At 36.7% G+C, this 13204-nt stretch overlaps 1 protein-coding gene and 1 long non-coding RNA gene across 2 annotated transcripts in view; one reads left to right on the top strand and one right to left on the bottom strand.

The window, feature by feature from the left end:
• On the top strand, positions 1-13069 carry Rimoc1 (RAB7A interacting MON1-CCZ1 complex subunit 1). Its single transcript, XM_048368106.1, has 6 exons — positions 1-152; positions 3455-3561; positions 5192-5335; positions 7048-7179; positions 8028-8142; positions 10849-13069. The coding sequence occupies exons 1-6, from the start codon at positions 53-55 to the stop codon at positions 11130-11132; spliced, it is 882 nt and encodes a 293-aa protein (XP_048224063.1). The 5' UTR covers positions 1-52; the 3' UTR covers positions 11133-13069.
• The window catches only part of LOC125367444, a 20281-nt gene continuing 20136 nt past the window's right edge, over positions 13060-13204 (bottom strand). The window contains exon 4 of the long non-coding RNA XR_007214087.1: positions 13060-13185. This is a non-coding gene — a long non-coding RNA (uncharacterized LOC125367444). The remainder of the gene's footprint in view (positions 13186-13204) is intronic.

A 13204-nucleotide genomic window follows, 5' to 3' on the forward strand; every position in this document is an offset into this window, starting at 1 on the left:
ACGTGACAACAGGCGCCGTCACGTGACCTGGGCGCGGCCGCCTGTTGTGGCCATGGCGGCCACGATCTCCAGTGTGATGAGACGGGTGGAAGAGCTCGGGGACCTGGCTCAGGCCCACATCCAGCAGCTTAGCGAAGCCGCGGGTGAAGACGGTGAGGGAGAGGAGGAGAGCGGGTGGGTAGGGAGGACGGCCGTGCAGGACTGGCTCTTGATGGCCGTCAAGAACGAAGACCGCGGCCTGGGATCCTCGGGGGCCCTCGGGGGGTCCTTGGTCTCGGCCCCCCGTGGCGCTCCTGTCACCGCTCGGTGCCATTGCTGCCCGGTCGAGACAGCTTAACTTGTCAGGGCTTTGCTTCTTCCGAAATCGCATTTCATAATCCGGGAAATTTGTTTTGTTTACTTCTGAGCCACATCCGTGAGGAAAAGGGTCGAGGCTAAATAAAAGTACCCAGAAACCTTTAAATAAATGGTCAGACGAACAGTACTCAAGTAGTGGTGAGTTTGCATCCAGTAAAGGTAGATGGGCATGGATAACAGTTCTACATTTTCCTTACTGCGTTGGAAACCTCTTGTTTTGTTTTCGATTCAGAATTCAACAGTGGACTCCGTTCTGCAGACAGCTTTATATTGGTGTATATTAGATGAGTTCTTTCTTATACATCATTTTAGTTCTCATAAGGGACCTGTGGATATTAGAATACTCGCTCTGGAATGTCTGAATTGATTCCTTCGGAAAATCTGGTTTAGGAATTAAACTCGGTCTTGTGACTTCTAGGTCCTTTTAATGACTTCTCAATTGTCTGCAGGTTCTGTATGGCTCCCCTTTAGCTTTGAGCCTTTACTACACAAACACACATAGACTTTAAAATTCTTGTGAATTCATTTGTGATCGGACTCATAGGAAAACAGTAGTGGGACAGTTTCCCAAGAGATTAAATACTTGGTGTATTTATTGAATAGGATCTACAATGAAAACACCTAGTTTCAGAGAAGATTGTTTGCTGGATTATCTCTTCTTAGGAGTATGTTCATCAAAGACTCATAGACCACACTGAAGCCTACTTCTCTTTTGGTTTGTGGTAAGTGAATCTTAGGATTTACATCAATAGTAAGCTCATGAATATTAACTAGTAGCTCTTACCTGGAAGTATACCCAGGTTACCTCTTAGACTGAACCAGTCCAAAGAAATCAGTGAATGGTTTTTTTATTCACTTATGATGGGATCCCCTTGCCCAAACCATTTTTATTTTCCTTTGGAAGAATTTTTTAGTCCAAGCTACAATGAAGCTTGGAGATAAAAGTCAAGTGTTAGTTGTATATTTATTTTTGGAATCCTTATGTATCTGAACATTTATTAAAATTATAGCAGTAGCTATTAGCATTGCTAGTAAGATTTTCTTAGGAAGTTTAGTTAAAACAAAGTTACATTCATTTTAATTTAACTTGGCATTCTTTTCCTGCACAACAACAACAAAAAACATTAAAGAATTGTCCTTGCATGCAACTAGGTTGTAATGATTGATAGTTCTAGTGTTTTAAATCAGATAACAGCCAGTCATTTTTCTCTCAAGATGTTAAACTAGAGATATTCTATGGGAGAAGGGACTTTTTCTAGAGATTATATAAGAATAACAGTCATCTTTTGCCCTACTGTTCAGTACTTTGACTAATTACAACAAAAACAATGTATTTTTTTTGAGGTAAAGTAGTAGTCTGAGCTTGCTTGAAACTCACCATGAAGTGGAGGTTAGATCCTTCTGCTCCCAAGTGCTAGGATTTTAAGTATATGTTAACACACCTTGCCGAATATCGCATTTATATGGGCTTTTCCGAGATGATAGTAGTGCCACCTCTGCCACTTCATGAGTTTATATGACATACTTCTTGGGCAGTGGGTTAGTGAGTTAAAGTAGAGTCTTAACATTTACTATAATCTTGGAATTTAAGAAAGGGTGAAGAGGACTGGGAATATGGCCTAGTGGTAAAGTGCTCGTCCCGTATACATGAAGCCCTGGGTTCGATTCTTCAGCACCACATACATTGAAAAAGCCGAAATGGTGCTATGGCTCAAGTGGCAGAGTGCTAGCCTTGAGCAAAAAGAAGCCAGGGACAGTGCTCAGGCCCTGAGTTCAAGCCTCAGGACTGGCAAAAAAAAAAAAAAAGGGTGAAGAGCAGTCATGTGTGGTGGTCTGTGTATTTAATCCTAAGTACTCAGGAAGTGGAGGCAGGAGGAACTTGAGTGCAGGGTCAGCCCAGGCAAAGTTAGTGAGACCCTATCTCAAAACCAAATGTAAACAAAAGAACTGGTAGGGTGGCTTCAGTGGTCTGCCTACAATGCACAAGGTCCTGGATTCAGTCCCAAGTGCCACACAAAAAAGAAAGGAAAAAGACATATACAGTCTCTATAGAAGCACATAAGGAGTGCCAGTATTCCATACACTTTTGGTTCACAGTGGAATTTTTTAGGGTTGTGTGTTGGTACTTCTAGCTTTAAAAGAGAAAGGAAGGAAGCTAAAGAAGTTTCAGATGGTGTGAATAGTGGATCTATGGTAGTCAGAATCTGCTGAACTTTCAGGCTAGTCAGAATCTGGGCGAACTAAAGTCATCACATGACTGCAAGTGCACGTAACCTAATGCTGGTTTTGCTTCAATACTCTTAAGCAGGTTATCTCTGTGTGATTGCTGAGGCTGGAACTGATAAGGCCAAAACAAATGCTATCTTAGTTGTCCCTTGGCTAATGAAGAGGAAAGAACCTATATTTTCAGAAGAAAATTGATGAGACTTTGGTGTCCCTTTACTATAGTAGGCATATACTATATTTTGCTGTATGAGGTGATACAGAAAGGTAGATAATAGCTTGGCATGGGCACATAAGAAAATCTGAAATCAGATGAAGCAAAGGGAGAGTGACAGTAGAGAAAGGGGGTATAAAAAGCCTGGAGGTAGAAGTTAGGTGAGTTGTGATTACAGGTATATTAGAAGAACTTTGCTTAAAGTGCTGATAATTTCATGGAGATCTGATTTGGTCAATCATGTTCTTTTAGCAAATATTTATAGGTAAATTCATAAGGTTACGTATTTTCATTGAGAACTTTACGTTTATATATACTGTTCGTATCATTCCAGTAAAAATTTTAAATTATTTTAAATATTTTGATTGTATTAATATTAGAGAAGCATTGTGAGAATATTGACAGGATTTAAGAAGTAGCAATAGTGAATCTATGAAAAGTTGAGTTTTTGCTTCCTAGAATAAATGTCAATAATAAGTTTGCTTACTTAAATTGGGTATTATGGTATACTTTGTGTTTGGGTAAGATATAATTACTGCCTTGCTGTTGATCTGTATGTTGTAGAATGATCTTCTTTTATCTTTTTAGACATGTAACTTTTTTAATGTTTCAAAGGTAATCTGAATCTATGTATAATAACTATGTTTTTACTTCTTATAGATCACTTTTTAATTCGGGCCTCTGCAGCACTAGAAAAGTTGAAGCACTTGTGTGGAGAAGAGAAAGAACATTCAAGTCCATCAAATCTCCTAGAACTTTATACACAGGTACTAAAACAGATAGGAACACAGACATTTTGAAAGCAGTTTATTTAGGTGGTAGACTCCAAATTCCAAATGTAGTAAAGTCAGTTTAATCTTTATTGGAAGTGTTGAACTTTGTTGTTGTTTTAAACTGTATATAGACTTTTGAAACTTAGAAGCAGTATGCAAAGGATGAAGATTTATTAGCTTTATCAATAGAATATTAATTATTTTTACTGGATAATTGATCAGAATATTAATGCATGTGGTATCTTAAGACCTTGAAGGTTTTATAGGGTGTTGGAGACTTTATGGCCATATGTTTTTCTCTTTGAAATTCACCTTTCCTTAGAATTCTAAACATGATTCTCCCTATACTATACTAAGAATATACTATACTAAGAATCCTTCCCTCCCCCCTCCTTTTTTTTTTTTTTTGGTACCATGGCTTGAACTCATGCTCTCACTAGGCTTGCTTCCCACAGCTAGTGCTCTACCACTCAAGCCACATCTCCAATCCAGCATTTGATGAGTTAGTTGAAAATGAATATATGAACTTAGAGGTGGTACCTTTAGTACTGTAGGCATTGAGAAAGACTTCAGAGATTATACATGTATAAAGACCAAAGAGTATAGTCATTGGTTACATTTTCATTATATGATTAAATAATGTTAATTAGCTCATGCCTGTACTACTAGCTACTCAGAAAGCTGAGATCAGAATATCTCAGTTCAAAGTCAATCAAAGTTAGCAGGGGCAGAAGAGTTTATAAGACTCTTATCTCCAATTAACCAACAAGTGATTCAAGTGATAGAGACAAGCAAGCTTGTCAGTCTTCATTTTATTTCTTAAACAAGGTCATTATTAATCCAGCATTTTAGTAAAATACCAATGAAGTTTTCTGTAGGGTTCATCTCAAGTTAAATTTAAATACTGTGCTAGAAGGTATGCATGTCAAATAAAGCATTTCCCTTACCTATCTGTAAAGTTAAACTAAGATTTGTTCTTTCACTCAGAAAAAATTATACTAAGTGAGCCAGACCCAAAGAAACATGGACTCTGGTTTCACTCATAGGGAATAATTAGCACAGGTTTAGGCTAGTCACAGCAGAGGATCACAAGAATCCAATAGCTATGCCCTTATGAATGCATAAGATGATGCTAAGTAAAATGAAGTCCATGTTATGGAAATGAGTGTTATATCACTGTTGTAATTACTTTGAACATGCCATGTGAAACTGTAGCTTTTTTTTTTTTGTTGTTGTTGTTGATGATCCTCTTGTATCCCCTTCCTGTGGTTGTACCCTGCGCTATAACTGTATCTTATCTGAGTACCCTGGATACTGTATATACTAGTATTAGAACTAGGGAAGTGGAAGGGAATATCAAAATCAAGAGACAAAGGATAAAAGACAAAGGATTCCAAAAGCAATACTTGCAAAACCATTTGGTGTAAACCAACTGAACAACTCAGGGGGAGAGGGAAATGGGAAGTGGGGAGGGGGAATGAGGGAGGAGGTAACAAACAGTATAAGAAAGGTACCCTGGCCTAATGTGTGAAACTGTAAAAAAATAAAAAAAATTAAAAAGAAAAGATTTGTTCTCTGAAGTTTGTGTCATTTATAGGTGCTTTTTTCCTCTTTTTTTCCATAGGCTATTTTGGACATGACCTATTTTGAGGAGAATAAGCTAGTAGATGAAGATTTTCCTGAAGATTCTTCACAGAAAGTAAGAGAGCTGATCAGTTTTCTTTCAGAACCAGAAATTTTAGTTAAAGAAAACAATTTACATCCCAAAGTAAGTTTTGCATTTCTATGAATTATAGTATAATATTGCTAGTTTTTACTATCATTTTTATTGTTTTTAAAATCTTGAATATACCATTGTTTCTATTTTCTAAATATTTAATTAGGCTACGTGTGTGTGTGTGTGTGTGTGTGTGTGTGTGTATGGTGTGTTCACATGTTGGTACTGGGGCTTAAACTCAAAGTCAGGGCATTTTATCTTTTTTAAAAAGATTAATTTTTTTATCTTTAAGTAGTTGTGTAAAGGAGTTACCATTCAACAAAGCATTTTATGAATACCTTGAATCTTTATTGATGTCACCCCTTTCATCTTCTCTATCCTTCCCAACCATCCCTTCCCCTCATTTTCTTAATTTTGTAGGATGTGCATTGAATTTTATGTATGTATTCTCCCAACATTTCTCTTACTCATTTACCTCTCCTACTCTTGCCTCTATTCCTGAGTACCCTTTGTTTATTTTGTTGGACTGTGAGTTGGACTTTCCAAGGAATTAGATCTTTTGAGTTATACCCTTACTTTTTTTATTTAAGGCTGGTGCTCTGCCACTTGAGCCACAATACCATTTTTGACTTTTTGGTGCTTATTTGGAGATAAGTTCTGCCTGGGCTGGCTTCAAACTGTGATCCTCAGTTTAGCTGTGATCAGCTTCCTGAAAAGCTAGGATCACAGGTATGAGCTGCTTAGACATATGAAAAAAAAATTAATTGTAATATACAAACATACAATACTTCCTACTTATCCTCTTTCGAAGATGCTGTTTTTCCCCGAGGACTCTTTACCCATCTCCCACATACTTTTTTCCTTTATCTTTGACAAGCCTTCTCTTGCTCTTTCCCCAGCAGCTGTCTTTTTTATATACTAAATAGTCCCCAAAGATGTCTCCATTTTCTGCTCACTTGTGCTCTGTCTTTGCTTACAGCCCGTTCACATGCTTTTTACATTTTTAATTAATTAATTTGTGTCTGCCAGTCCTGGGGGCTTGAGCTTTAGGGCCTGCCTAGGCTCTGTCTCTTGGCAGTGCTGGAAGCTGGTACTCAACTACTACCGCTGGAAGCTAGTACTCTACTTGAGCCACAGCTTTTTCTTGCCCAGGGTGCCTGAGAACTTCAGTCCTCAAATTCCAGCCTTCTGAGTAGTTAGGATTACAGGTGTGAGCCACAAGTGCCCAGCTTTACATACCTTTTTAGTTGTCATTCAATGTAGATAGTTCCAAAGTTTATATCTCTAGGTCTGAGTACTCTTTCAGGAAAACAGTTCATTACCTTTTAGTGTCTGATGACTGTCTAGATGCCACCTTTGTTCTGTATATTTACTAGGGCAGGCTCACTGTGGAAAGAATCATCCCCAAATTAACCCTAGTATGACCAATAAAAAACAATGACTTGTTAAAATTATTTTTCTATCAATCTAGGTTGTTGAATTATTTCTGATTTAATGAAAGATTATTTTTAATCAGTTTATGGACTGTATATTTTTCATATGTCAGGGTAATTTGCTGCTAAAATGTTAAACATTGTTTTGTAAAGCTAATTGTAAATTGAGTTTAATGTAGCCATCAAAACTATTTCTAGTCAATTCAGTGATAAACATTCCTGTGTAAATTAGCCGAACAGTTAGTGAAATGAGTTTTTAGTTGCTGAATTTTTTGAAACAGGACTTATAGGTATCAAGTGTCTCCTTTTAGCGCTGTCTTCTTGTTTCAGTCTTGTGATTTGCTTGGAGATGAGCTGCTGGAATGTCTCTCTTGGAGGCGAGGAGCCCTACTTTACATGTATTGTCATTCTCTGACTAAGAGAAGGGAGTGGCTCTTGAGAAAAAACAGTTTGCTTAAAAAGGTAACAAGACAATTTGTACATATAATCATTGTTGACACAGGTTTCTCAAAGTTGTGTGTTATGTTAACAGTAGAGGAATACAAGGATCAGCTTTCATTCTACATCTTTTACTTATTAGCTGTATCATAAACAGACTAGAATTGCTGTGTAGACTAAATGCGATGACATGAGAAAGCACATGTTAATCAGGGAATCCTACATGCTTTTATTTTTTATACTTTTATTTGCTTTTTAAAAATATAAGATAACCTATATTAACCTCAAAGTGTGTTTTTTTTGCCTGGAGAAAATACTTGTGAGCCTGCTATTTACTTCAGAAAATTCCCTGTGCTGCTCTTCTAGAACATGAGCTCCTTCTGACTCAAGTAGACTGATCCCACACCACCAGGGTATTCTAAGGATTCTAATTCAGGTTGATATGTATTGGAGCACACACTATAAGTTATAGAAATTTAGGCATATAATCCCTCTGTACATTACATGGACAATAAAGAAATAAATACATTAAAAAACTCCTGAAAAAAAAGAAATTTAGGCTAATAATTCTAAGTTATAATAAGCACATATGTATTTTCAGTAAGTTGTTTTTGAATAATCTTTGTTATATTTTGTTTTCCTGTGATAACATTTTAGAAGAGTATATTACTAAAGCATTTTTGTTTTTATTTTCAATTTTCTCTTTTTGTATGTGTGTGTGTATGTTTTATCTCTTTTTTTTTTGCCTGTACTCTTACTATTTGAGGGATATATAGGGATATATTGATGTTATGAAATCTTGGAGTGGTAGAAGCATATTGATATATAATAACCATTAGATATTTGATTCTTTGCCTTTGGTTTTTATTTAGTACCTTGTTGATGGAATCAATTACTTACTACAGATGCTAAATTATCGTTGTCCTATCCAGTTAAATGAAGGAGTTTCTTTCCAAGACCTAGACACAGCTAAATTATTGAGTGCAGGTAATGTGATCTTTTTTTTTATTTATTTTTTTTGTGCTGGTCCTGGGGCTTGAACTCAGGGGTTAGGTGCCATCCCCAAGCCTTTTGCTCAAGGCTAGTGCTCCAACACTCTAAATCTGGCTTTTTTGATGGTTATTTAGTGAAGACTCATGCATTATCTTGCTCGGGCTGGTTTAGAACCATGATCCTCAGATCTTAGCCTCCTAAGTAGGATTACAGGCATGAGCTACCAGTACCAGCTCTTTTGCAAATGATGCAAACTTTTAAAAAGAATTTTAGGAAATGTTCTAGATTTTACTTTTGCAAAATTAATGCTAGGTTTATGTAAACTTTATGCTAAATGAGTTTAGTGGTTTAGGGAGCATATGTATTGTGTAATTTTAACTATTTTTTTATATCTTCACTTTACTTTGATCAGAAATAGATTTGCCTCTTTATATCAGACTAGATACACCTTTTAAACAATGAAGACATTTATGCTTTTTCACATAGTAAGGTCCAGACCTAGTAAAGTGGTTCCATGACATCATACTCTTACCATTTCTTCTGTCACATTTATTCTTTTTTTTTTTGGCCAGTCCGGGGCTTGGACTCTGGGCCTGAGCACTGTCCCTGGCTTCTTTTTGCTCAAGGCTAGCACTCTGCCACTTGAGCCACAGCGCCACTTCTGGCCATTTTCTGTATATGTGGTGCTGGGGAATCGAACCCAGGGCCTCATGTATATGAGGCAGGCACTCTTGCCACTAGGCCATATCCCCAGCCCCCTTCTGTCACATTTATAACCAGAGTCTTTAGCTTGGAAGTAGAGGCAATTTATAAAAAGTACAATATAAACGTTATTTTCAGAGTTGTGTAGCATGCATCCCTATTCCATTGTCAGTATCCCAAGATGTTCTTGGAGGCCCTTCCATCTCCTATATTTCATCAGGCTATGAGGATGATAGAAGGAAGTATGCTTCAGTCATCTTTGCTCCTTTTGAGCAGCTTTTGCAAAAGTTTCTTGTAATACTTCCACAAGTGAAATTTGTGCAAGGAAGTCTGGGAAATGCAGTTCTTCCCCTGATACATTGTCATTCCAAGTTAAAATTCTTTACCAAGGAAGGCCAGAGGAATGATTATTGGGTGACAGCTTTACACTTCTACTGCAAACAGAAACTTATAAATCTGGGAACCAGATATAGAGCATAGTTTATGTTTTAGACTGAAGTGTTAGGGAGAACTTATTTTATCATTTCTTTTTATAAATGTAGGAATTGAAGTCCAGGTAAACTGAGTAATTTGATCAGGGTCATCTAGTTACAAGTGATATAAAGATCATAGTAAAACTTGATATTCTTATGCACTTCATCTGAAGCTTTTGTGGGTTTTAAATAAAATAAATAAAGTAAGACTTCTTGGGAAAATTCTATCATTTAAAATATATTTTAATATTTCCTGTTAGAGTCTCTAAGCCTTTTCTCTTTGAAAATATTTCATGTAAAAGAGAAACAAAAACACAAGGTGTGTTTAAATGGAATTAACATAGAACTAGGACTCTTGGGATGTCTAAGAAATATAGTTTTAAGTTAATTTAGGTGGACATCTATCTAAAACAACTTACTGTGTATTTAAGAGCTCCTTCTGCAGGCATGACATTTTGACAAATAGGATGTTTTGATGTATTTATGGAAAATAAATTAGTTATTCTAGATAACTAATAAAGTTTAAATAGTCTTTAAAGTCTTCTCAAACTACCCACATGACCAGTTCCACTAATCTAGGACACTTGAAAAGAAAGATTAGGATTTTAGAATCTAAAAAATATGTCATCTATTCCCCTCATCCTTTCCTAGTTAAAGAGATGTTCTTTGGCCTGGAATTTCACTTTGGGAGGCCTCTGACACTGGTGGTATCTCTCCAGATGATTTAAATGTGTATACTCCTAGCTTCAATTGCCTCTTTAACAGTGGAATCAAGGGGTGTGATCTGGTCGTTAGGCATTTTCCAAGGATAGGCAGCATAACCATTTTGTCATAGTTATCTCCTAGTGTCAGCTTCTTAAATAAAGATTGTTCTCCCAAATCCATCTCCCTGTACATCATTAGATTAGAAGCTAGGAAACCCACTTTTTTTTTGGGGGGGGGGCAGTCCTGGGGCTTGAACTCAGGGCCTGAGCACTGTCCCTGGCTTCCTTTTTGCTCAAGGCTAGCACTCTGCCGCATGAGCCAAAGCGCCACTTCTGGCTGTGGTGCTGAGGAATCAAACCCAGGGCTTCATGTACACAAGGCAAGCACTTTTGCCACTAGGCCATATTCCCAGCCCGGAAACCCACTTTTTCATAGGCCAAATTTCTCCAAAGACCCTGTCAAAAGAGAATCTAATTATTTTTATGAATATCCTAAACTTGTTTGCAGTTTTATATTTTTACCAGGTTTTCCACTGAGGAAATTGTCAAATAGGTCCTAAAGAGAACGCCAACAAACACTTACTTAAATGGTCCTTCACTTTTAAAAAAAATATCAATACTCTTAATTTTTGTGATAAACTTCTTTTATAAGTAACAATGGTAGAAATATTGGTTAGATTAAGATTGTTTTAGTGATTTGGGATTTTTCTAAATGATATTAAAATGAGATGAAATGTACTTGTTAACGAATTTATTATTTTTAGTAACTAAGTTTTTTTTAACACTTAATTCTGGTCTCTTCAAAATAATAACCCCTTCAGGAATATTTAGTGATATTCACTTGCTGGCAATGATGTACAGTGGAGAAATGTGCTACTGGGGATTGAAGTATTGTGCAGATCAACAGCCAGAAAATCATGAAGTGGATACCGGTGCTTCTGGAGCAAGTTGCACTTCACACAAAGAACTTTTGGATTTCCGAGAAGTAGGAGAAAAAATTTTGAAAAAGTATGTATCCGTGTGTGAAGGACCCCTGAAAGAACAAGAATGGAATACAACAAATGCAAAGCAAATCTTAAACTTCTTTCAGCATCACTGTAACTAGTAGTTTATCTAATTCTTTTTAATCTGAAAGACCCATGAAATAGAAAGGTTTCAGAAGAGATACTGCCACTGATTCACACTACAGAAAGATTCACACTACAGAAAACTATCCAGTATGGTTACCCTTCTCTAATGCTCTCATCTTTCATTATATATCTTCAGACCTGTGAATTCCTTAATTCTTAAATGGCATATGTATATTATTCTTACTCAGCTTGAACTACAGATATCATATCATATCACTTGTAAGGAGGAACACAATTTAGCTTTACAAAATATTTTCTAGATTTTTTTTGTTTTTAATTTTAGTTTTTTTTTTTAAATGTTATTTTGAGATAGGATTTCACTATATGTAATGAAGCGTAGGCTGGCCACCAGTTCACTATGTAGCCCACACTGGCCTTGATCTCACAATCTTCCTGTCTCAACTTCCCAAGTGCTAGTTTTACGGGCATGTCCCACCATGCCCAGATAGATTACTATTTATTTATTTTTGCTGTGGTATGATATATGTAACACAAAATTTAATCTCTATCTGGAAGTTTGCCATGCTTCAAAGATTAAAATCGATTCCCTTATTGCTTTGAATATGTACTACAAATACAGATGTAGGCAAAAGGAAAGATTATGACTTATATTCAGAGTCAGATTCCAATAAGGTAAACAATAGAAGATTCCACAGGGAATTGTATTTATTTATGTTGTCATACATTACTAATCATATTTAATATTTCTATATAGCAATTTAATACAAACTGTTAAAATGATTTTCTTATTTGTTTAAAATGAAATGCATAGTTTCTCAAATAATGAAGATAAAAATCAAGTTATGTTAGTCCATCATTAGTTGAATTGCTTTTAGGGAATATCTTTTCATGTAGTATTGGGATTTTAATATTTTCCGTCTTTCATAGTGGAGGTGAAATCTTAAAGGCCACAGAGCCTCGTTTGCTGTCCTCCTCGCCGTCTTTCTGCCTACCTCAACTCTTGTCATCTGCAATGCTCTGCCTGATTCCCTGTTGATACACAAGATGTCTTTCCCAGTGACTTCATCACATTCCAGTAACTCATTCCTAGCGGTCAGCACCTGGAACATTAGCCATCCTCCTTTCTCTGTGAAATTTCAGTAGCTGATAGTAATTCTCATCTTTCTACCTTAACTTTCTTTGTTTTGTTGTGCTTTTTGTTCTTTTCACTCTACGACTGTAGCGTTTTTGCAGCCTTCCTTTCTTGACTTCTCTCGTCATCCTGAGGAGACTTCCTTCAGCCTTTCTTCTTTGCCTTCTTCGTGGACTCCATATGAACAGAGGTCGCTTGTTTTCCTCTTCTGTCTTTTTCCACCCAGTCTTTCCATGAGCCTTTCATGTTGAATTATTCCTGTTACCAAGCTTGTATAGAATACTAAGTTCTATGGGAAGGCCATGCATCCCTTCAGAGTAGAATTTCTACAAGTGTGTCACTTGGCTTTAGAAGAGCCCTTACTGAAGCCTTTTGTTTGTTACTAGTATGGTCTCTCTTTTTCCCTCATTTTAGGTGAACTAAACTTTCTCATCTCACTATCTCAGGCCCTTTGCCTTTCCTCTGGTCATACAGAGACCTGACATCATCAGGGTGTCAACAGTTACCAACCTCATTCATTTTCTCCTGTTGAACACTATTAAATACTTAATGATATGTCACTCATTTGTGACTTACCATTTTTTTGCCTATCTTTCTTGTTAGTCATCTCCAGAGTTCTGTCTCCATTTCTATTCATTTCCCCCCATTTTCCTTTTACTGTAAAATACTCTCAGTATCATTCATAGCCATAACCATTACTTCTTCTGCCACCATAGAAGGAGGTTGGGTTGGACTCCAATCTTCCTCTTGCTTTCTAACTGCTTATTGCATGTCTTCACGTAGACAAACATCCCATAGTAGTTTTAAATTTGGTATGTACAGATACCATTGTCATCCTTCCTAAAAAGCTTTTCTGCTTCATGTTTTCTCATTTTTGGATCTTCCACCGAATAGGGAAACATCATCTACCTTCCGTACTTTACTTCTACAGACTTCTCAAGATCCTCATACACT

This window comes from Perognathus longimembris, chromosome 19 (assembly GCF_023159225.1).
Source record: "Perognathus longimembris pacificus isolate PPM17 chromosome 19, ASM2315922v1, whole genome shotgun sequence".
Classification (NCBI taxonomy): Eukaryota; Metazoa; Chordata; class Mammalia; order Rodentia; family Heteromyidae; genus Perognathus; species Perognathus longimembris.